The 25,893-nt window shown below is 38.1% G+C and overlaps 1 protein-coding gene across 1 annotated transcript; it reads right to left on the minus strand.

The window, feature by feature from the left end:
- Positions 1 to 2,852: 2,852 nt before the first annotated feature.
- On the minus strand, positions 2,853 to 24,447 carry LOC113042586 (E3 ubiquitin-protein ligase RNF216-like). Its single transcript, XM_026201551.1, has 17 exons — positions 24,356 to 24,447; positions 23,411 to 23,551; positions 23,169 to 23,305; positions 19,291 to 19,863; positions 19,118 to 19,194; positions 18,930 to 19,032; positions 18,641 to 18,802; positions 17,759 to 17,873; positions 17,528 to 17,664; positions 17,337 to 17,387; positions 16,959 to 17,096; positions 16,174 to 16,322; positions 15,881 to 15,959; positions 6,617 to 6,714; positions 5,433 to 5,655; positions 3,620 to 3,695; positions 2,853 to 3,536 (listed from the first exon to the last, which is right to left on the minus strand). The coding sequence occupies exons 2-17, from the start codon at positions 23,475 to 23,477 to the stop codon at positions 3,247 to 3,249; spliced, it is 2,475 nt and encodes an 824-aa protein (XP_026057336.1). The 5' UTR covers positions 23,478 to 23,551; positions 24,356 to 24,447; the 3' UTR covers positions 2,853 to 3,246.
- Positions 24,448 to 25,893: the final 1,446 nt, after the last annotated feature.

Here is a 25,893-nt window from a genome sequence, read left to right on the forward strand (position 1 = left end):
GAAGAAGATTCAGGGGCACAGATCCAGTTTCAGTTTCAGCACAAGCTGCCAGGGTTGACCCTTCACACCTGAAGGCCTACGGGCCTAAAGACTGTCCATCTGCTGGCCCATTAGGAGGTTACAATGTCAAACTGAGACACTTCATTTACATGCACCGTGTCAGGTGTGGTACACTGGTGCTCAAATACACCACGATAACAGATGGTAGAAGATGGACAGATTATTCTGATCCTCTCAGGATTGTGTTACACTTCAGCACTGACTTGCTGCTGGTCGTTCCTTCTAGTTTGACTGACACCACCTGATTTCACCAAAAAAAAAGGGGGGGATGAGTGAGGATGAGTTATATGCTTTAGGAGGCGTCAGGGGTCTGAATAAAGCCCGGGGCAGAGGGACTGATGCCAGCAGGGAGGAGAGCAGGAGGTGAGGATCCTGTGGGCTCCATTAGTAAACAAGAGCTGTGGCTCTTTTGTAAAGCACTGGGCAAGAGGACTGGAGTCCCGCTGCACTGCAGTCAAGCCAATGGACGAGTCACGCAATACAGCACAATAAACAACCCACTTCACAGGCATTATGGGTCTACATGCTGAATAACAGCTTCATGTTTGACAGGATATTGATCTTTGGCACTGAAAGCCTACATTTTTGAGCAGCTCTACTTTATAAATCAAAAGAGCCAGTTCCTGTATGATTTTGTCAGATTAGCAGGTCCACATGGATTATGTGCCAGAAGAACTGCAAAAGTGGCATTGTCATTCACAAGTTTTACAGTCACCTTCGCATTTTCATTTATTGAAAAACAATGATGCTTTTAGCTACCAGTAAGACTGTAACACTCTTTGCATAAAGGTGTGAACACATTTAGCTTTCGAAAAAAAAAATTCTGCTGGCGAAGTGCATTCACCTCATTAGGAATCTGTATGGTTGGAAATCTTTGTTTAACTTCGAACACAACTTGACCAATTAATCATCTTTGCCCATGACATTTTGCTGAAGTTTAGCTGATGTGATCGCACCTTAACACATTGGATCATGTTTAAATCAATCCAGCAAATCATTGTAGAAAATATATTTGGAATATTTCATCTGGTCTTGCTGCTAAGAATTAAATGCGGACACAAGTCTTTTTTTTCCATATATGAACAGGGAAAGCAGGAGATAGTAATTACAAGTTTATAAAAACTCAACAGATCTGAATTTAAAAACAAAAACATAAATTAGAGAGACTGTCAAGTTCACAATGAGTATGTACCAGAATAAAGAAATTTCTATTTTCTAATTAAAGGGGTCATATGATGCAATTTCAAGTTTTCTTTCTCTTTGGAGTGTTACAAGCTTTTCGAGAATAGAGAAGATCCCTAAAGTTGCAAAGACTAAAGTCTCAAACCAAAGAAATATTCTTTATAAAAGTTTAGACTCGTCTACACCCTCCTATAAACATCTCGTTCAAACGCGCCCCCACATGTCTGTCACGATGTGGGAAGATTTGCATAACACCGCCCAAATGTTCCACACAAAGAAAGAAGGCATAACTTTTATTCTCACTGTAGTGTTGTTGTTGCCGCCGGCACCATGTCTTGAAGACGCTGTGTTTCGTTGTGAAAGCAAAAACTACTTTGTTCGGTCTTCCAAAAGAGGACATGACTAGAAATCAGAGGTTAAGTTGTATTTACAACACTGTTCCAGAACAGTTCAACCCAAATGTTTAGATGTGTGCAGCGCATTTTATGGAGGACGAGGACGGTTTCCTGGAAGAGTAGCCTACAATGCCGGTGTTCTGACAAATAATGCTGACGCACAGTCTGTATGTTTACATATTTAAATAATATGCCATTGATGATTCAAACGTGAGTTCTGAGCAGTGCTAGTTGTTTGTCATGTCTCTGATCAAAAATGCAGACATGGTTTTATGTTTACGCAATGCAACGCAACACATAAAAAGACAGTATAAGTCATAATGAATCAGTAATCACGTCCCCGCTGGATGCAACACATGCCCGGTTTGTAATGGGTTTTATTGGACACGGGATCTCGGTATGTTTAGGGGCGTAACATTTGCGTCACAGGTTTGAGGTATTCGGCCAATCACAACGCACTGGACAGCTGGCCAATCAGAGCACCTCGTTTTTCAGACTGATGAGCTTTGTAAAAAAACAACACGACAGAAAGGCAGGGCATAGAGGATAAACAATAATGAAAGTATGTGGAAAGTAATGTTTTTTTTTTACCTTAAACCACATAAACATTGCATTACACCGAATTACCAAAATATTGTTCTTTTTTAGCAACGTCATATGACCCCTTTAAATCTGAATATTGTCCACTATCACATTTACATCTGCTTACAGTTCATTTTTCCTTTGTGATGCAAACCAGTTAACCACTAGCGCTGGACAACAAACTGAATATTCACAATTTACCCCAATATAAAATTGTGAATATTGCAATGATTTTTCAGAAATCCTTCTAATATGCTAATTTGCTGCTCAAGAAACATACCATACTATAATTTTGTTGAAAACAGTTGTGCGGTATAATATTTTTTGTAAAAATTTAGATTTTATTTTTTTTGACAAAGAAAGACCAGCATTTATTTAAAACAGTAAGCTTTTTTAACACTTTCTTTTCTGTGACTTTCGATCAATTTAATGCATCCTTGCTGAATAAAGGTATTAAATTCTTAATGTCTTTCGGATTCCAAACTTTTGAACAGTAGTGTAAACATCAGTAGCAAAACTGGTCCTACAGTTTAATTTACAGATCTGAAATGGCATCAATATCCATCTCAACTAATAATTTAGGCATTTACATGAGGAAAGATGTTGAATAAGAAAAACCCTGGAAGAAAAACAAACTTTAAACTTGTTTAATGACTGCAGTTGATTCTTTTGATGACCTCATGAGGAACGTCATTGGAAATCCCAGCCGAACCAACATATATTTTGAATTTAGAAAGCAGCCCACATTGACTGATACCACAAACAACCTTTACATTTCAATCAAGTTCTTTGTTTTATTGAACTGAAAACTAACAGGCATTTCTATTATTCACTCTGTATGCTGTTCAAAAAATGCCTTTCAACAAAGACGCCAACCGGCATCCTTAAAACTCTTCAGAAAATCAGTTTGGGTCCTGTTACAAAATATGTAGAAAAAAAACAGCAAGGGCTAACAGTTAAGACACAGAAGCCTGGATTTTTTAAATTTTTTTGTAGTTCAAATGTGGCGCTTTGTACCATGGTGTCCTCAAAGAGGTCTGAAGAAGCGATGTGGTGGTCCATAGTGCATAGGCATATTGAAGTCAAAGTTCAGGTTATGTGGGTTGTAATTTACTGGGGGGAGGTTGGCCAACGGGGGCACATAGGGGGCTGGAATGGGCTGAAGGAAAACACGCTGTGGCCCGGGCAGCATGACCTGTGGGATGAGCAGTGGGGCACGGACGGCCTGAGGAGCTACATTAGGGGCCTGCAGTGTTACCCGAGGGCGCTTCGCTGGGATGGGCTCAGGGGGAGGTCCCACTCTCTTCCCTGTGGTTTCTGAGGGAAACATTACAAAATATCATTAGAAAACACTTGAGTTTAGTTGGCCCACTAAATTTATCAAGCTGAAGAACACTGACCTGACTGATTGATCTTCTTATTCAGCTCAGCTTCACCCTCTTTCTGAATCTCCTGAATGATTCGCTCATCATCTTGCTGTGGATTGAAAAAGACACAGAAAGTGAAAGGGGAGAAGAAATACAAAATGATAGCAAACAAAAAGTCTTTCAAAAAGCAGGGAGGATTCAAAGCCACAGCCAGGACCAAAATGGGACATCAGATGAACTTGGGAGGAGTCCACTTCATCAGTCAAACACAAAAAAGCTCAAGTTCACCAGCCACCCTGGAGTATGGTGCCAGATGATTAGGCACGGCTCTGAATGGAGGGGTAATTGCAGCCCCCCGGCTGCCAGCAGGACGGCCCCCTGACTGTGCTCTTCACACAGAAACACCATTCAAATGCCATAACCGGATAATCTGTGGAACTTCTGGATTAACCGGAAAAGGATTTCTCAATCATGCTCACTGCTTACGGATGGTTTCCCCAAAAATGACAATTCCATCATCATCTACTCATCCTCAAGTTGTGCCAAACCCAAAATGCTTTGTTCCCACAGAACAACAAAGGAAGAGAGCGAGCAGAATGTCCCGTCACATTCATGTTAACCTATGTTCAAACTTAGCATGTTCATGGTACATATAAGTTTGAATCAATTAAGTTTTCCTTGTCATCCTTCTTTTATAGTGTAGGCAAAATGTTATTTTCAATTATGTGCTTGGCTTCCAAAGTAATATGAAAACAAGATGACTGATAAAAAAAAAAATCATTATTTGGCTGCATTCAACTTCACAATGATGCTTTTGTTTTGATGCTTTCGCCCCTTCCCTGTATATAAAAATATAATAAATAAATTATAATATATAAAATAATAATTATATAATATAATCCATTATATATATATATATATATATATATATATATATATATATATATATATATATATATATATATATATATATATATATATATACACACACACACACACACACACTTTTAATTCCTAAAAGTATATAAATAAATGATGTTTCCAAGGCCAAATTCCAATTCCAATTTTTATTTTTTACCATAAACCACATTTATTATTATTTTTCTATCTACTACTTTTCTATCTAATAAATGGAAAAATGATCAGCATGTTGTGAATAATGAATGAGCTCTGTGCTTTAGACATTGCAAACGGAGTGCTAAAGATGTAGCTCTCAGCAGTCTATTATATAATATGAGGCTAATGCATGACGGTTGACTGTGCTAACTGCAGTAGAGACCTCTCAGCACTCCTAATCCATCAACACGCACTCAAGTACCTCTCATGTGTTATACTCTCAAAGAGTCCTGTATACAAAACCAACGCAAAACCATTACCACATATATCACCTGGTGTTTATGCTAAGACTGAATCACTCTTAGAACGCACTTAGGATCTATCAATCCATCACATCACGCCTCTCCAACGTGTTAATGAATTGCAATTTATTATCTAAACAAATATGCAATTAAACAAATAAATTAAATGTTTTTAAAATTTTAATGTTGGTCTGTTAGTTATAAAACAAATCAAATTTAAAAAGTAAATAAATCAAAAAAATCAAAAAGCAAATCATGTAACAGCTTCAAACACATTACAAACTGAGGGTCAGAAAGAAGCAGCAGCAAGCACCTCATGTTACAAACACCCTCAAGGTTAGTGAACAAAAGACATGAACATGTTTTACACTAAACCTGTTGTAAACCGAGCAAATGTATAGAGACTAAAGGTGTTTGCTGCTTTTCAAGGATGATCGCACACTAACATTGAGCATGAAAGGAAATCTGGAGTGTAGGGTGTCATTTACCGTGGGGTCCGTCCACAGCGAGCACTTCTTGCAGTGTCGGCAGGGGGCACCAGGCGAGCGAGCGTGCTGGCAGAAGTGGTTGTAGCCGTTAATAGGATCCCGGCAGAGGTAGCACATGAAGGCGCCGCAGCGACACGACATCCGGTTGCAGCCCTCCGACTTCACTAGACCTGTGGCACACTTGTGACACTTCCTGACACGGGCAGCGGTCATCTTTTCCTCACTGGCCATGAAACAAAACACAGTTGGGTTCAGTTTACATGCAAACTTCCAGGAAAAAAACTGCGAGCTGCCTACCTAGACTGAATTTTAAGTAGTGGTCAACAGATGCTGATATCTTGGAGAGCAGGGGGGTCGATCGTTACACACTATTTAAATATAGATTTGTTTTAATAGCAAATAATGCAAGGATAACAATTAAATATATTTATTTGACGTAATACTTACTAAAATAAACAGAAATGTTTCATTATAATATGAAACAGACAAAAAAACTTATCAGGATCAACCAAATGCTGGATTTTTCAAAAGTATAAAAATTAGTAAGTAAAAATATTTTAAGTTCACGGCATAGAATCTTAAAAAAATTGTCCGAGAGTTTTACAAGGGAAAAAAGCCAATATTTTAATTTAAACTTCAGTTATTTTGGGGCTTTAAACATATATAAAGCATACTGGTATTGAGGTATATTATCTTGTATTTGTGAGACCATGTTTAATTCATATCTCAGTCAGGGTCCCTTTCCCTTCTCTATAAATGTAAGCAACAGAAAAGGTTCGGGGTAAACAGGATGCACAGTCTTTGATTCATGAGTATGACAGGAAGGAAGCCAGGCGATCACATCCTGTCCAGTCCAGAGACTGAGCAGCAGTGATAGGCTGCTTTCACACTGCGTCAGTTTACACAGACACCCACGCTCCAGTACACTTCCTCATGAGTGCTCGCTGTGCACAGGGGCAGCTCTGGATGCCATGTATTTGCAAACATAACACTCAAGGGAATCCATCAAAGACAGCGAGTGTTTTAGCCTGCCATGAGAAAGGCCTGGGGAAACCGCTGACTCAGCATTAGGGATGCTAATGATCTCCCAGGTGGTTCGCCATACTACCGAGTACCCTCAATAGTGCACGGATGAATTATTAACAAGCTTGCTCTATGCTAAGAGTTTTCAGTCGGGCACTTACAAGGCCACGCGCAGTCGGATCTCGTCCCTCTCCAGCACCTGCTCGCAGGTCTTTCCTGCGTGCTCCTTCCACACCACATGGCACTTCCTGCAACTCTCCTGAGGAAGGGGACACGAATAAGCATCTGTGTTATTGATCACAATTGCACACTGGAAAGAGAAACACCTGGACCACATTTCATTCATCCAGTGTGAAAAACTAAGATTACGTTTCTGTTGTTCAGTCACCTCTGTGCATACAGAAGCAGCCGATGTTCCCGGCATTGTTTCAAAGGTTCATATTGCTTCCTACCCCACATAGGGCACATGTGTCTATAAATTCTATCAGCTACCAGTACTATTATACACAATATAACTGCACATACATCAACATCACAATATATAGCTGCTTTTAAATACCTAGCAATAGGATGATGCAAGGCTATGTGATTTCTTTTGGCTATTTTACTGTCCAAGAGCTGAAAATAGCAAGTCTGCTTCCTTAACAAACAGCATGATTTGAGTAATTAATCAAGAGCCTAGAATAAACAGGGTGACATGCCTGTAAGTCTAATGCTTCAGGTTAGAGGTTTATTCACTTTCCTAAAGGGAAGCATGTTCAACAGCTTGCCTTTGCAAACAAATAACTAATAAAGGTTGAGCATGGCCAAAAATATGACTGTCTACAACAAAAGGCTATAGAATTGTAAATTATAATGATGAAGTAATCTAAACGGGTTTCTTTTATAAAATAGCACAGACTGAGGGTGAACTGCTCCCTGCCCTTCACCCCGGATGAGACTTGTCATCAGTCTGGCTGCTTAGGAACAACATTTTTCATCTGTTCTGTTTTAGCCAGGCCTGCCCACAATGCTTTGCCTTTCAGCTGACTGGAAAGGACATCCGAGGTCAGCCTGTGAAGACTATGTAAACGCCTGCGCATTTCACAGCCACACAACTGGCTATTAAATTAGGATGTACCGGACACTTATACATTTGCTATGGTTCTTCATCACATCTGACAGTCTGTTAAAGACTGTAGCCAAGTAATATTGTCAAATTCATGAAAAATATTAGTCTCTAATGCAGCTGCTATAGACTCCTCAGTCTGGAACCCAGAGTAAGAGAGATCCAGCTATCCACTGAGAGCTCTCTAGCCACTGATGCTTGGTAACAGCCCCCATTGGTAAATACCATTAGCATAAATAATTTAAGATAAAGCTGAATATTAATGACAGTGACAGATGATAAATGACAACTAATGTGCAACTTTCTAGGATAATGAGTATGACTCATCTTAAATAGGAAACGTAGCAACATGACGAACAACAGTAGTGGCTTCCTCAGAAATATATTTATGAAATCCAGCCTCAAGCCGCATGTTGTAGAAAACATAAATCACCAGTCATCAGTATCTTTGTGAAAAAGCTGTACCGGAAAACTATAGAAGAAATGGTGAATGATGCAAAGATCAGGCCAGACAATAGCCAAGAGGGGTAAAGCATGCCATGGAGACACGAGGAGGTGTGACCTAGAGTCGTGTAGTAATGTACTGCCCCCTAGTGAAGCACAACAGCATAGCATGGGAGGGCCAACACCACTGAACTGACAAGACACTTCCAGATATCATTCTCACAAATGAAATACAACATGGACAGACTTGTTTTTGCGAAAACAAAAATAAAAATGCATTTAATAATAAATCAAGTTACATTTATTTAATAATCAACACTGAAATAAATTCAGAGTTTCATATAAACATTTAAATTGCACATATGGCAGGTTTTTATATCAACTTTTTGATGATATAATTCTTTTCTACTCCAATTGGTTACTGAAATGTAAACATTTAAATGGTGGCTGTAATAAAAATTATGCTCATGATTTTAAGATTAATGGAAACATACAATAAATCATTTAGTATATAAAGTAAAGATATAATGATTTATATTATAGTGCCTACATAAAAAAATGAGGACATGTGAGGACATAAGCATCTCAAAACAAAAAAACAAAAAAAAGTTTTAAAGTGATTCTGAAACTTTAAAACAAAAATTTAAGAGGCTAAATTATCTTTTCTTGACAATGATTCCAGAGTTTGTCACTAAATGGCATGTTTGGCACGAGTTAACAGGAAGTGACTGTGGCTCTCAAGTACGGTGATTCTCACAGTCAGGAGTGTGCCTCTGTTTATATACATGACTAAAAATACAGCGGTGACATCACACTGACTTCACTTTAAACATGGTTTCCTGGTACAAAGAATACCTTGCAAGGCCAGGCTGACACTTCCTGATCAGCAGGGTGCACACTCTGGAAACGGGGCGGCGTCACTCAGGTCGCCCCTGTTATGCAGCAGTTCTTATCTGTTCTTATCTTAACACTCATTCAAAGCAAAAGTATGATTTATGGAACCTATTTGCTCTTTCATGATTTCTAAGCTGTCATCTGACCCTTTTAGCAAAAAGTACTACGGGACTGAAGAAAAATAAAAAGTTTTCTTCCAGAGAAAGTCATCAGACAGGCTGGAGTGCCATCAATCGGAATACATCCATGTACATGATCTATCTACATGATACATCTTCATTTGTAGAAGAAATGTGACTTTGCAAACTTCATTTAATTACTAAAATACTGTTGAGCTACAGGAACCTTCAAACCACACAGGATGCATGTAACGTTCGTCCGCACAAGCCTAAGGGTCTGTTTTGTGTAACAAAGATAGAAAAGGGTTGACATCTAGCATAGCGATCAAAGTACCACAACAAACTGGAAAAACAGCTTATGTGACAAGAGGAAAACGGCTTTAACGGCAAGTCTTTATCTCAACAAAACAAGCCCAAGGTGACAGCTGTGGTCATGCTACATATTCTTCTAACATAAATCTGATTCACCAAAACGAACAACCCCCTATTTCCTGTTAATCGCTGTGTGCATACCTCTCATTTAAGCTGAAACCTTATAACCTGAAACCACAGCTCTAGGTAGTCACGCTAGTTTTATCTTGACTGAACATATTTTTGTGTAAATTCAGTCCATTTGTCTCCTGGAGTCAGCTTTCATATCACTGCCACATCCCCTCAGACGGAAAAGCCACCAGCATTCATAGTTTCTTACTTTTTGCAGTGGCTGAGTATTGTATCCAATCGTAAATATGCCAGTTCTGCATATGAATGTATGAAGAAATCAGAGACTTCTAAAACAGACAATAGGCCTGTTCTAATGTGAGAGCGACCCAACAAAACTAAAAAGCTCCCATTATAAATCAATAAACAGTGAATATAAGAGATTTATCCTCCAGTCTATAGACAGTTTCATTGATTCTATGAGCACATTCTTGAAGAAATCTCTTAAGCTGCAAGACAAAAAAAGATGATATTTTAAAGATGGTTGGTAACCTAACACTTTTGTAAATTCCAATAATCTCAATGGTCATAAAGGAAACAAATAATATAATGATTTCTGTCATAATCATGCAGCTGCCATGACACATTGCGCTGCATATGTGGCTAGTTCTCTAAAATAAAGCAGCATACACTAGTACAAAATGTGAAGTGTTGCAACATCTGTTCACTGCTTCTCTCCTGACCAGGCGTGCACAGCAGCAGGCCTTATAAGGCAGAAGAGGAGATTTGCTGAGCATCTGATTGGGGGGCTGCTTGTTGAGGAGAAACACAGGCCTGAATGAGCCTCACACACCCACAGACCTCCCTCAGCAACAGCTACATATCATAAAACTAGAACACAAACGTGTTTTTGATGAAACGCTCAAGATTTTAGGATTTTGGCTCATGATAAGTGCTGTGACGCAGGGCTAAACAAACACTGCTTCCTATAAACTCAATAATGGTCGAGAATGCAGCATGTCTGAACCAGATCCGGTCGATGGAATGCAATCCAAAGCATGTGACACTGAAGATTGCAGTAATGATGCTGAAAATTAGGTGTTATCATCATTAGAAAATATATTAAAATGGAAGAGATATTTTAAATTATCTTTTAAAAAAAAAATTACACACTAATGTTTTACTATATTTTTATCAAATATACCCAGCCTTGATGAGCATAAGAAACTTACCAACAAATCTCACCAAGCCCAAACTTTTGAACAGAAGAGCATGTCGGATTATATGAAAGTTACAGTATGAATACTTAAATAGGGCGCTTTCGAGAAATCTTGGACTCGCATGATGCAGCTGCTGCTGTCTATCAAAACCAATATGAGAAACATCATGGCTACATGGAAAATAAACCGTGCAAACCAGAAATAAGGGAATGTTGGCAGATCTGCTAACATCCAATCACTGAGGAAAAACAGCATTTTTGAAATGTGCAAACCTAAGAAAAAAAAAAGAAGGAAAAATCTGGGTCAAATATGAACTGTACTACATTTCAAATTTGAATGATCTGGCTCTAGCCAATAAAGGTCCTCGATCCACAACAAGGGGTGGAGCCACAGAGGCAGCGGAGAGGGGAAAGTGTGTCAGTTATACAACTTTCATCTCCACCGAGGGAAAAGAGTGAAGGGAAGGGCAGAGGAGAGGACATCTCCTCACCACTAAAGACAGCAACCTGAGGGCACACACCACTACAGACGAATGGGACATCAGACACAAGAGACAGAAGAGGAAAACAGACTGAAGTAATTCACTCGGCACTGGGATTCCAGAGTTTTCCTCAGCCGACTGCATTTACCACAAACAAATGTGGGCAAGACAGCTGCAAATATTTCCATACACAATGATCAGAAATGGAAAGATGTCACCCTCAATATTTACAATAGAGATGGCATTAATTTGGGGTCAGAAAATGGTTACCGTATATGGAACTGTAATATAAACATGCTTTACGTAGTCCAATCATCTTAATAAGAAAGCAATGGGAGAATTTTGAGCAGGGTTGATCACACAAATTTGTTATTTTATCAAAAAGTACTAATATGTGCCATTAAGGTATTAAAATGTGGGCTACACATAACTTGTAGGGGTAAATAAAGTACAAAGATGTACCTTTTGGAAAGCTACTGCCCCAGTGACAGAGTGAACCAACAAAAAGCTGCTTGGTTTGAAAGGGATTTCTGTGTCAGCTGTGCTTCCTACATGGTTCACTACCAACAAATTTACCCATACATTTTTGCCAAATTTCACTAATGGGAGTGCACCTTAACAATGACAGACCATCAATAATGTAAGTGATGTGAAACGGTCTACTAAGAACAACAAGCACTTATACTTAAGCGGAAAACGGAAGTTTATATTTCTACAGAACTGTAACGTTCCGTCATATGGAGTTCTGGAGAAAATATTGCGTAAAAACAGCTATTATTTTAGATCACAAATTGTTGAAACTTTGTACACTTAACTTTGTACACTTAGCATGTACTATTTTACCTAGAGGTCAAAGACATTAAGCACTTATTAAGTGCAGTACTTGTTAATTAATGTTTTTTTGACGACATACAGAGGTTATGGTTCATAGGCCAACCCTTTGAAACACACATCTTTTCAGATGTTTAACCACTGAGCCTCCGCTTTTATTATAACAGACCGTTAATCAGGTGGCTGTGATTTGATACAGATTATCTACCCAAGAAATTTGTTCCCTAGAAGCGAGGCTTTGGAAAAGTCCTCATACTGCCAGCCAAGTCGAGCACTGCTGTGCACGGGAGCCCAGTTCTCCATTTTGATAGGAATGCCATGTTCAGAGCCAGAAAGAGGAAATGAAAGTGGGTCACATTATGAAATCATACCACACAACCGTTCTCAATTTCCCCTCGTCCAGTCCTGTGACTCCACCAGGAGGAAGACGGGTAGGAGGAGAAAATGGAGGTCCTGTCTGAGGGCACACTTAAGCTTTCGGCTGTGCCAAGAGGAAGGCCAAAGATGTGGCCGTTTTAAACAGTTCCCTGCCCCCCATCCGCCCTGCTGGGAGCTGCTGCAGAAGCGTGAGGCGGGGTTTAGCAGTGTAATCACCAGCAGATGTGTGACAGAATAAAACTGCACTGGCATCACAGAACAAGAGCGCCATCCAGTGGACAACTGCACCGTAAACACAAAAGTACTGTTTTACTTAATGGCAGGATATTAAAGCCTTTTAAAGGGAAATGCCAACCATCATCTTCCCATTCACATCAATAAGACCAGACTATTATCAACAAAGTTATTTTCAGAATAATTGCTGATGGACTACTGAATGATTAAAAATTCATAAATTAATGTACCATTACATCTCTGGTATGCACTAACTTTCAATAATTCAATGGTCCGGGTACCACTGCTTCACTTACATGGCATTTACATACGCAAACAATAACATACAAACACAAATACAAAGTCTGATCTCATGCTACAGAATGGTTCTAAACCAGGGAGTGGGAGAGCAGCTTAATTGAAATGCTAAACACACACACACACACCAGCAATTTTTTTCTAAGAAATACAGAGTATTGTGGAATCACAAAAACTATATACACATTTAATATAATAAAGGTCAACAAGAAACCTTTTCTCTTGACAGCCTCAAAGTGATGTGGGAAATGTTCTTCCTCAAAATGACAGGAACTCAAAACATACTTTACATTTAATTACAAAGTATGTGTACACACACCCTCAGCTTTCATGATGTTTGAAGGGCACTCATGATAGCTCACAGCCCTCCCACGTGTGTTTTTTCCTTTAAAAGTGATGGAGGGACAAACAGAGATAGAGAGGGGAACGGAGATTGACAGATGAATGGAAAGATAGCCCTGACAAACTGCAGGCGGCTCTAACATTCCTCTCAGGAAACTAGCTGTGAGTTCAGAGTCCTTGACATGTTCCGCCTGCCAGCTGAAATCCACAAACACAGAGACAGACCGACAGCTCTCTGTGTCCGGGCACTGCCTGATACATTCCCCACAGCCCAACACTGATAAGACTCAAGACAAAACATCAAACGTACTTGAATCCATTGTTGGAGAAACTAGTGTGAAACTTGTCAAGCAAACTACTCTTGAAAAGCCTACTAGCTACTAACAAAAAGCAGGTGACCACATTAAACCTGCCTAAGGGAACATCCTCTGTCTCAGATATAAATCTATCCCATTATTATTTATAATTAAATTAAGTGTTTGTTTATCATTGTGATGTAAAGCTAGATTTTTAGTCTTCAGTGTTCCATGATCCTTCAGAAATCTTACTAATATGTTGATTTGTTGCTCAAATTTTTTTTTATTATTATTATCATCAGTGTTGAAAACTGATAAATATTTTTGTTGGAACCGTGATACATTTTTTTTTTTAGCATTATTTTACCAAATGCCGGCCGATATATCGGCCTTGGCAGTATATCGATCGAGCACTAGTTCTCAACCAGGAAGCTGGGAACCAGAAACTTAATTTAGATGCTAGAAACACACTAGTATACACGTTAACAGTTTACAGTACATGAGTTTACCATGCCTTAAGATTTTTATAAGTTTATTGACTTTTCCAGAATGCTAAAAAATTCCTAATATTTCCAGGTTTTCCATGGCAAAAGAAACCATTCCCAGGGTTTAACTAGTAGGCTGACACTTCTTATGTTCCATAAAACTTAAATAAGTCAAGTCAGGAAAGTCATGGCCTAATGGTTAGAGAGTTTGACTCCTAACCATAAGGTTGTGGGTTCGAGTCTCGGGCAAGGCACCGAACCCCCAGCATATATGGCTGCCCTCTGTTTCGGGTTTGTGTGTGCACTTTGGATGGGATAAATGCAGAGCACAAATTCTGAATATGGGTTATCATACTTGGCTATATGTCACGTCACTTAAATATAAAAGTGACATGACATGTAAGTACAAAGTAACACATCTATAGCAATCGTGTGGAAGTGCACAATACCAATATTAACCATAGACAGTAAAAGAAATGGACACAGCGACCCCATTGGAACTCAATTGAGAAAAGTGAAGCCCATTTTTAGCATTTTTTAGCACTTCCGTTTCTGACGCGCAGACTCAAACTAAGCTTGACGACGTAAGCAACCTGTCTGACATCTTCTAGTAGCTGTGCGTGCAAACTGCCATCGTTAATCTTGCAGAGACGGCGAGCTTGAGCAGGGAGTTCTTTGTCGTGAGTAAGCAGGAATAAGTATTCTGATTAATTATTTTGTATAGTATTTTAAAATGTAACGCCAGTACGCCATATTAAGTTAATAGCCTGCGAGCTTCTCCTCCTGTCTGTACGGTAATGCGACAGAGAGTCGAGTGGTTATGACACAATCGTTAGCCTATTTTTTACAAAAACTCTTTATACGGGGCCATAATGTAACATAGAAGGTAATGGAGCACTTTATACATTGTCGTGTATCTTTAGAAATAAATAATGGACAAACGGAGTCTTTAAACGCCTCAGATGTCAAGTTATACGCTGTCAAAGTGACGCCAAAATGAATGGGAGTCAATGGGAATGCTAACGCAAGTGAAGTTCTGCTACAAGATGGCGGCACGTGGCCGACTTCAACTTCCGGTCGACTTCCTTGCCGCCTGTTATTAACAAGGATTGGTATAATATGTGTCACATGACTTAACTTGTGTCATCTTTTTCAAATTTATCCACACTGGAGAGTGTTTACAAAAAGCTCAGTTTTCCTTGATTAAAATGCTGTCCGAGTTTGGACGGAAGGCCAAAATGGAGATAATTGAATTTTAAAAACAGCTAAACTACTATCATCACACTACTGAAAAATGTAATGTAGTATCTCCTTTTAGCAGCTAATACAATTGATTTAGTTTTCTGAAACCTTGCTTCTCAGAGGCACAACAGGTTGTGATTTGTGATTCATATCCCAAGGTATAAGCCACATTTTCCCTGTTTTCATTGCCAAAACATCATGAGACAGTGGTATACCGGAATGCTGATTCATTTAGTTCTGCTAAACTTCCCTGACCCTGGTTAATCTCTGTTTAGGGTTCGGAGTGCTGAATATTTATAGCAGACATGATGAATGGCTGTCTCTGTTCTTGACCTGACCTGACTAATTCCAGCTGAGTAAACCTTGCCAATGATAAAATACCATTAGTTTCACATACACTAGCATGGTTCATTATGGGGCCTCAGACTGCAAACCACAGACACTGCTGACCTTTTCCACAGGCCTATGGCGCCACCAAGTGACCACTGTGGGGCTCAGAAATAGAAGTGGACAGAGGAAGAGAGAACCGATCCAGATCATGACAGTACTTTCATAAAGAGATGACTACAATGACTGAATTACACACACACACACACACAAACAAACACTGGTGTATCCAGGGACACGAACTAACCTTTCTGCAGCGTGGGTTTGGGCAACTGAACAGAGAAATGTCTTTATCCAACAGTGCTGGGAAGTTACAAAATGGACACCTTGAAAGGAAAGCGAGGAAAACAGTGATGATAAATCTCAAAACACTATAAGGATAACTTATGTGGATTACTTTTTTTGTCCTTTTTGGAGCTTGTTAGCTCTAGTTACTGTTCACTTTCATTGTATGGAAATTAGCAGTCTGGACATTCTACGAAACATCTCCTTTTGTGTTCTACCTTTGCATATAGCTGTCTATCAACACGTTTAACTCACCTGACCAGTTCATCAGCACAGGTGGCGGCTACGGCCTCCTCTGCCTGTCGCTCGTAATATTTGTACAGAATGTTTTCAGGTAAAACCTTCTCCAGCTCACTCGTAGGGAAGGAACAGGTGCAGCTCCCATCCATACAACTCAACTCCGACTGTACACAAACACAAAGAACCATTTGTACTTAATCTGAGAACAAAATACACTGTAAATGTAAAAATCAGTGAGCGCTTGAGTTGAGTATCTACACTACCATGGAAAGGTTTGAGGACAGTAAGATGCGTTTTTTATTTTATTTTTAACTCATTTAGTTGATCGAAAGTGATTCTATTTTAAATAAATAGTTCTTTTCTATTCATTAAGGAATCCTGAAAAAATATATCACGGTTTCCACAAAAATATTAAGCAGCTCTATTGTTTTAAACAATAATGAGAAATGTTTCTTGAGCAGCAAATCAGCACATCAGAATGGTTTTTGAAGGACCGTGACAAACAAACGATGCCAGACCATCAGTAATCAATGTGAATTTAAATAGTATACCTTTTGTTTATGTTTACTAGAATGAAAATGAAACTAAGATGGGAGATAAACTGGGAAGCACCTAAAAAAGCACTGGGAAGATTACAGGGGAATTTTACAAATATGAGAACAGAACATGAACACTGTGCATAATGCCTGAAAACATAATGACATAATAATAGTCGTGACCGCACATACAGTTTCCAGTAATACAATTTAAAAGACATAAAGGTAACCTTAGAGACCGAACAGTCTAAACAGATGACTTACCCGTCCTGAGCCAAAAACTGCCTCCTGGGCGTATTTGACCAGACACTCCTTGCAGAACAAATGGCCATCTGTACACTGGGTCATCTCCTCGAAGGCGAACTCGCCACAGCAGCAGCCACACTCAATCAACTGTCCGTCCTGAGAGCACAGGTCAAAAGCGTCACATGCTCTCAACATAAGGTTTAGTATTATAATCTACGACACATTACAGGGCTGAACGAGGTCCCTCTAATCTGCTTTAACAGCTCTAGCTGTCTATTTAATACAATAATTTACAGCTCTGGAAAGGGACAAAGTAACTCTCACACTTTAAATTAAGTTTCTTTTTTTATATTAACTTGTCATAAAAAGAACATAAACTGGCTTTTCAAATCCAACCTTTTGATACTGCTCTTCATTCACTTGCAAAGCCAACAGGAAATCTTCATGCTGAAAGCGGAGGAAAAAAACCTCGTAATTATTTCAACAATTAACAGCCTGTCAGCTCAGTTCACCACAACCCTATTTCTTTGGGTTATTGCAGGCAGAACCATCAGAAATAAATTGAAGAAGTGAGCCGTGCCAAGTACCTCAGCCATTTCCTTGGCTTTCTGCTCATAAAACTGCAGCTCTTTCATGAGCGACGGCTCCAGTGTAGTCTCGTTTCCGCGGCTCCATCTGCGATTCTTCTCCAAAAAGTACATCTTTCTCTCCAGTTTAAAAGAACCTGAGATGAACGAGATGCAGTGAGCATTGCACTGTGTACCTGGTTTTATTTTGCGCTCTAAAGGCATGCAGAAAGCAAAGACATATGTAGTCACCCTGCTCAAACTTGAAGTCTATGAAGGCGCGCTCATTTGGCTCTCTCCTTCTCTTCTTCTTTCCTGAGGGGTCAGTGGAGTTCTCTTGCCACTTCTTGAGGGCTTCGAATAAGGCCTTCGTGAGTTACAAGAAAGATTAATGCCACACAAATGACTAGTGGTCAAACAATATGGGATGCCATTTTCTGGAGAGTGACATTTCCAGCTGCTCTGTGAAATTTCTCAGGTGAAAGAAAATATGAACTACTGATGCTACGGATGATAATGATATATCTGAAGCTATTCTACCAACTAGCAAACCAACCAACCCTTAAAAAACTGCTTTTCAAACAGCCTTTTTATTATGTATTTAAACACAAATCTCACTGAGAAAGAGTGAGCAGTTCATCCCTCTGTTTTGCGCGGTTGGAAAGTTAAGAATCTCCGCCCACACAGAGGTCAATGTAACACCCAAAGGCTTGCTATTGGTCAGCACTGTGCATTTGTGTGTCCAGTTCACCAAACTTAAACCCGACGGAAAATTCACATTGGGAAATTTCTCTGTTGATTCCGCGGGTGTCGCTCTCGAAATTTGGCAATAATTTGGAAATTTGGCATGTAATAAATTGCTTGCATATTTAAAGGTATTAGTGCATTAATCTTATAACAGGTTACAGCCAAAGGATTTAGTTCATCACAGTCATTTGTAACATTTAAAGCTAGCACACAAAAAAAGTATGACAATTATTCAACAATCATCAAGACCCTTAAATTAATCTTATCTAAATTCATTGCCATAATCGTAGTTACAGTTAAACACCAGCTAAAATTTGTTTAACAATTGTGACAACCAATATTTACAATTTTCCATAAAATACATACTTAAAACGGAATATTTTTCACCTTTCGTGTGATTGCATAGTGTCCTTTGAGGCAATTCAGGGCCCACTTGATATCCTGACAGCTCAACATTCTGAAGTCACCCATCAGCATGTCTGCAGCTTGAATAACAACCTCTGGGCCAACAGTCTTTAGTTTGACATAATCAAAATAATTTTCACTTTCCTGCATGACACAGAAAAAGTAAGTAAATTAAACCATATTAGTTCAGTTTTTACATTAAATACATTCTTAGTAACCAAATATAGATATATAAAAAAAACTATGGATCTGATGAAAACATTGTGCAAACCTGCGTCTCAGAATCATTTGTCTCGAGGAGAACACTGCTTTGTGTCACAACCGAGTTTGCTTTCTTCGGATAATCAGGGTTTTCCAACAATACATTGCATATTCTGTGATAAAGAACCCAAACAATGTCTCAAGACACTAACAAAATACATAAGAGCAAGAAATGAGCAGAAAAAGATTTGTGCTTACACATTTAAATCTTTCAGGTCACCTCTCTCTATCAGTTCTGCTACATATGCGTCTTGCACATCAGGGAAAAGGTCCATCTGAAAATGACAAAACAAATCAAAATATAGCCCACCTTAAAAGTGCAATATGAACAGTGGGGTACTGTAAAATGAGGTGCTAATCAGAAAACTCACCACCCCCTTCACCATCATATCAAGGGATGTTCGGCCAGGGTTTTGCTGTATTACGGGTTCTCTGGGTGCTGACGGTCCAGGCCTCTCATTGTCAGCCGGTGCAGGAGAGAGAGGGGCCGCTGGCTGCTCATCTCGCCTGACCTCTACTAGCACAGCCTCCAGTGGTGTCCGAGGCCTTATTGTGGTCCTTTCAGTTCTCGGCCAGACAACCACTTCAATTTTGTTGCCCAAGTCTAATTGACCTGATTCAGTGGTGGGTAGGGCTGAAAAAACAGAATTGCCCTGATTCGCTGAGTGTGCACTAGCTGAAGGGTCATTAGGAAAGGGCAGTGAGTCCTTAACAGGCATTGGAGGTCTGTGCAAGGCATTTTCTCTAGACGTCGAGGGTACAGCATTCTGGTCCGTGGTTAAGACACCTATGGCTTGGTTTCCTAATGCAGGATGTGCGGTGACTACAGAAGGATGATGAGCGTGTGTGCTGGTAGGATGGCTGTTGGATCCAGATGCCTGACTTGGAAAGGTGCTCGCACCCCACTTGGCAGCAGGTCGGATCAGCTCACGATGAGTTGAGGGCTGTGGGATACAAACATTTGAGAAGCTGTGTGGAGAAGCAGTGAAAGTGTAGGTGTCATTTCATGGTTTCATCTTGAAAGGGTGTTTGTTGTGAATATTTAGATGAGGTGACTTTTGTTTCTCCATTGTTTGTTTAGCTCACGGGCAGCATTTATACCTGCATGGCCACCTGTAGTGAGAAATCTACTCACCCTCTGATAAAAGTTGGTCTAGTTCACATATTTACAGATGTTGGAGGGGATATACCCGTTTAAAAAAAGCTGATGTGCAGCTTATTAAGTATACACTGAAATTTTATAAATTAAATGCTTATTTTTTGCAATCAGTCTCTAAAAGTTTGTATCTCACCTTGCCCTTTTAGGGGGTATAAATAAATATATAAAACATACATATACTGTGTGACTTTGTGGCTTGTGTTTTAGAAAATCTAATCTTTTTGAAATCTTGAAAAAACACATATCGTTGGAGAGGTCTGACAGTCAAGATTCCATATTGGGAGACTGTTTTGTAACAGAGGTCATATTGTGATAAAAAATGATCCATTTGTGACAGAAGACTGCATTAGAAAAATTCAGTAGGGGTTGGGTGTAACCCAATGGTTGTTTTTGGAATAGCACCCAAACTAAATCTCACAGGAACCACAATTTTTGTGATATCAACTTCAAATTTGGATTGGTTAGATATTTTCATTTGATTTCATTTTTATTTGCTTTTATAGACATTTTTGAGTTTTTTAATAAAATATTTATTTTATATAAAATAAAAACAATTAGTATACTACGAGTCAAGTTTTGAAAAAAAAAAAAAACTCATGAAATTGTATTATTTGAGTCCCACTAAATGCTATTGAAAATAGCATTAAATTAATTTTCTGATGTCTCTTTATGGGTTTGCCCTTTTTAGGGTTAAGCACTGAGCAGAAAGATAATTTCTCTCAACTTTTTCTTTGTAGTTGTCACGTTTGTTGAGAAAAAAAGATGCTTTTGACTGAAAATTTCTCCTCAGCCAAACCCCATTCCACAGACATGCCAGTCACACCCCCAGTTTCGGAGCAGTTTATTCTTCTTGTAATAAGGAGTGCTTGTCGATTGCTTACGGTTATTGTTTTCAATAGCCAAAAGCCAGTTTGGCCTATTAAATATCAAATTAACATCTTGTTTATGCATACTTTCCTTCTTTCTTGTTTGTTGCTTAAAGAAAAAAATAAAAAATATATCTGAAATCAGTATCGGAATCTGCCAGTTTGCTTGTAAAAAAATCGGTATCGGAATTGCCATGAAAAATCATGATCGGTGCATTCCTACTAAACATCTGATGACGATATGGGACACAAAAGTGAAAACACTTCAGGAGTGTCTGAATCATCATCAGATTGGTTCTACAGGATTTCCGTGAGATGTGTCTCATTCTTTAACGTTCCGCCTGGAAACCAAGATATCATGCGGCCAAACCCCCTCACGAAAAAAGAAAGCCATCGTGTTTACAACTGTGATGACTTGCGCTTTTCATGATCAAATAAACGCTGGAGGGAATATGCGTGATCTAAAACAAAATGTAGAAAAATATAATATGCACTTTTTGTTTTTTTCTCATTATTATTTAATGATATCCTCAGATGCAGGACATTTTCACTGCCAAGCAGGAATCATATTAGTTGTTACCACATCAACTGCTTGCATGTCCACGTTGAACACACTAAAAAGTACTTTTGTAAAAAGTAAAAATAAAACAAACAAACCTCCCAGATCTTAATGCAGCACCATAAGTAAACTAGTTGGTTGGACGCATTTTCAGTGGTCAAAAAACAAAACTGGGATATTTTTCTTTTCTTTTTGTTTTTATTTAAAGAGGAGTATCTGAAGAACACATAATAAGTACAAATGTATCTTGTGATTTTCTATCAACACAGTTGCATAGATCGTACCTGTCGTATCTTTTTCTGGTAACAATTTACTACAAGGTTCTTTAGTTAATATTAGTTATTTATTTCAGTTAACATGAACTAAAAATGAACATCTTACGTTAACATCTTAGTTAATGTTAATTTCAACATTTACTAATGCATTATTAAAATCAAAAGTTGTTCTTGTTAACATTAGCTAATGCACTGTGAACTAACAAACTATCAGTGAAAAACTATATTTTCATTACAAACATTATCAAATAAATAATAAATACTGTAATAAATGTTTTGTTCATTGTTTGTTCATGTTAGTTAATACATTAACTAACATGAATTAATGGAACGTTATTGTAAAGTGTTAACATTTTTCCAAAGTTTGCATGCCGGGAAATCTAGAAGTATTCAAGATATTTTAATATCCTTCTAGATTCTTATTCTTTATAAACTTTCCTTTTGAAATTTAAGATATTTTTCACACTTCTTGAATTATAGACTTGTAAACTTAGGAATTTTATTTGGCACTCAGAGAAGTGTGTTGTATTCAGTTGTTTTGATAAAAGGGAAACAAGATACATCTATATTTTCAGTATTATTTGTTCTTCAGACATTCCTTTTTAAACACAATTTAAACAACTATAAGCGGTTTAAAAAGTGACCTACATTTGGCTATTGGCCATTGAAAATGGGTAGATTAAACATTTTTCGACAAAATGTTTGGAAAAAAAGTATCAGCAGTATGCAAAGAGACCCACATTTGGTTTTTGACTGAAAATGTAAACTATTTACACATGGAACTGCATTGAGATCTCGATTTTTTGGGGATTTAACCATCAAGGGCTTTTAAAATGAAGACACCAAAAGTAAAGTTTGTTAAGAGAACAAGAATCTAAAAGGATATTAAGATATCTTTAATACTTCTTGGGTTACAGGCAAGCAAACTTGAGACAGAAAACAAAAACAAAACAAAAAGAGTTGTTGTTAGGATATTTGCAATATACACAATGAAAGGTGAAATGAAAGGTGAAATGCAGAGAATTTTACTGTAAGTGTGGTGGTTTGTCTAAGTGTGTCTTCAGCTGCTTATTTAAAGATGTGATGTCTGACAAAATTCAAATCAAATTTAAACAAAATTCAAACCAAACAGGAATAACAACTGTGCAAAGTACCAAAGTCAAATGCAGATGCAATCTTTACACAGGTTTTTCAATGTATTCACATTTTTGAATGACTATCATGCAATATCATTACACTATTAACTATACACGGTTATAAAACCATATCGCCAGGTCCCTGTTGACTCTTACAACAAGGCTATATTATCAAATTCATGAATTCCTCAGATATGCATGACTAAGTGAATACTACACAGGGACCCTGTGAATCGGAGCGCATCTCCAGTTACCTCTAAGATGTGCACATCCTCCTCTTCATCATCCTTTACCACGACAGGGACATTTGGTACAAATCTGACAGGTTCGTCATCAGAATCCGACGATGAGGATATGGTTATGTAGGCCGTCTTCGCCCTAACTCTTTTAGCTAACAAAATAAAACAACAAAGTGTTATGTATGACATCCAGAATACCACCATTACTTATAAAAAAAGATGAAAGTAGCAGCAAAATAAAGGCTTGGTGACAGTACCTCGACTGCGATGGGTGTTGAAACTAGCCAGGTGGATGACATCATCGTCACTGGACCCGTCAGCCATGATAAGACACACAGACTCCCTGAGTCGTCCACCTTCTCGCTCTCACACAAACACCCATGCACACACACACGAACCTGAAATGAGACAAGCATAGCTGTACATTAATGACTCCACATGGTGAATTCGTCATGCTTATGATATCAATACAGTCATAGTTTCCTCATGATGCACTTAGATTGGATGCATCTGTGCGTGCACTGGTAAGATTTCATTTCCCATTTCCCACGAAATGATGCAGTTTCCAAACATGACTGACGTTTTTAAAGCATCCAAGTAAGACAGATTCATAACAACAATATATTCACGACCACTATTCAGCTAGAGTTAATGTACAACACAAAAAATCGAAAGTAAAACATTCAGAAGAGTTAATTATCTTTATGAATTTATATTTAAAATGAGTGCTGTCAATAAGTATATCTGTGTGCTTAGACATCATTCATTATCAATGATGATTTAAATCAAACGCGCCTATGACATGCTGTGTAAGTAACTTAGTCTGCTCACTAGGTTTTGAAACACAGCCTGTTAATTCCAGTAGACTGGCAGAACAGACTAGCTGATCTCGCATAGCAATGCTTAGAAACCCTGTTGATGTTATGGTCATTCGTTTCCATTGCTCTTTTTAAACATGTGGACACTGCCAAAGAGGTAAAATATACAGTAGGATAGAAGAAACAAACAAATCTGTACTCGCTAAAGTCCCTAGCCAGGCTCAGCTAGCTGTTTGGCGTTAACCCCCCCACGCCAGCTGACATCAGTTAAACAAGGCAGATTTTCATTATCAGCCAGGTATTTCATCCCAACTTAATAGTGAGGAAAGACGAACTCTAATAAGGCTACAACACACGAAGACTGCTTAATAAATTTGCACGTACCTCTCAGTCACAATCTCCAGCACATCGAAAGCGTATGATCGCCGGATATCGAAACAAACGGCCAAAACAAGCCAGCGTGTGACGTCACAGCGTTTTGCTGTAGGCGGAACCGCGAAGTATCATGGGGGTCGTAGTTCTTCTCTGTTGTCTAGGTGTGGATGCCCTCTAGGTGTCTCTGTTTTCCTTATTACAGTTTTACAATCACTTTGATGAAATCTCGATGTAATCTCTAGATTCATCACTGACTATCAAAGTGCATGTTTTTCAACAGTCCAGACCCCCCCCAGTTGTTTGGATATAATACACCGTTTTTTGTTTTTAATAAAAAAAAAAATGTTTTTATTGAAAGTCATCCAAACCCAACATCAAAGTATTGCCATTTCAAAATGCAATTGACAAAATTACATCTGATGTGCCTGTCTAATCATTTAATTACAAGGATATGATTATCATATGAAATAACTGATCAAAAGGGCAAGTAGTCTGACTGTTGGATTATTCTTAATTCATTGTTGTATGGAAACTGACGGACAATATTCCGTGTTTAAATAGGCCTAATGAAAATTTCAGGAAAATAAGATCCATTAACACCAATTACGTTAAAACATTTGTACTACATGATATATGGATATAATATTTCAAAGGTTAGACGCTGTTTCTATGGTCCCATGTACCACTTTTCTGTGTTTCCAGATTCATATTTTGCTGTACAGATGCCATATTTAAATGTTAAGCTTGTATCCTAATCCACAAGACATGGTTGGTGCAAAAAAATAAATAAAGGTGTATTATATTATATTATATATATATATATACAAGGTAACAGATCTCTTTTTAAAGACACTGCATGTGACTACATATACATTATTTATTTATTTTGCTATATTATATGATTAATAAAGCAAACATTTTGTTTTATCAGTGCATATTTGGCGACATTTAAAGCATTCAACAATTAATTTGCTCTTTCATTGCCTTTTGGTTGATAGTGATGCAGAGAAATGCAGTCCTTTCACTCGGTGAACCGAAAATTCAATATGGCCTCAGTCAGGAATCGCGTCTTTAACATCCTAATCTACCTGTTAGTCTTTGAGATACATTTCACTCAAGTAGTATCTCGAAAAATCACACATCTAAAAAGCTTCATAAAGATTAGCCTACTCAAAATAATACATAAAACTTTTAATTGCAAAAAATGTGTTTGCAACAAAGTGAAATTAATTAAGTTACTGAAATTTAAAAAGTTAATTACCATACATACATTTGTTGAAAATATGGATATAGATATAGTAAATGGGATTGCAAAACCTGATAAAAATAAAAAAAATTAATCCACCACCAATAAATTATTAAATTTATTGAATTATTAAATTATTAAATGAAAGCATAATTTAATGTAATTTAAACATAATTTAATAAGCCAGGAATTAGAGAAAAAATAAAGTTAAACGTTTTAGAACATAAAGCTTGTTAATGTTTTTTTTTTTTAAAGAAGTCTCTTCTGTTCAGTACAGCAAAACAGTCAATTTTTTTTAATA

This window comes from Carassius auratus, chromosome 3, assembly GCF_003368295.1.
Source record: "Carassius auratus strain Wakin chromosome 3, ASM336829v1, whole genome shotgun sequence".
NCBI lineage: Eukaryota > Metazoa > Chordata > Actinopteri > Cypriniformes > Cyprinidae > Carassius > Carassius auratus.

Bases quoted from the DNA above. Each gene is read 5' to 3' on its own strand.
- LOC113042586 (XM_026201551.1), bottom strand. From the start codon at position 23,477: ATGGCTGACGGGTCCAGTGACGATGATGTCATCCACCTGGCTAGTTTC. The intron at 17,665-17,758 runs GTGACTACATAT...CGTTCATCTCAG, and splicing joins AGACTTCAAGTTTGAGCAGG to GTTCTTTTAAACTGGAGAGA. The intron at 3,537-3,619 runs GTCAGTGTTCTT...TGTTTCCCTCAG, and splicing joins TAAGAAGATCAATCAGTCAG to AAACCACAGGGAAGAGAGTG.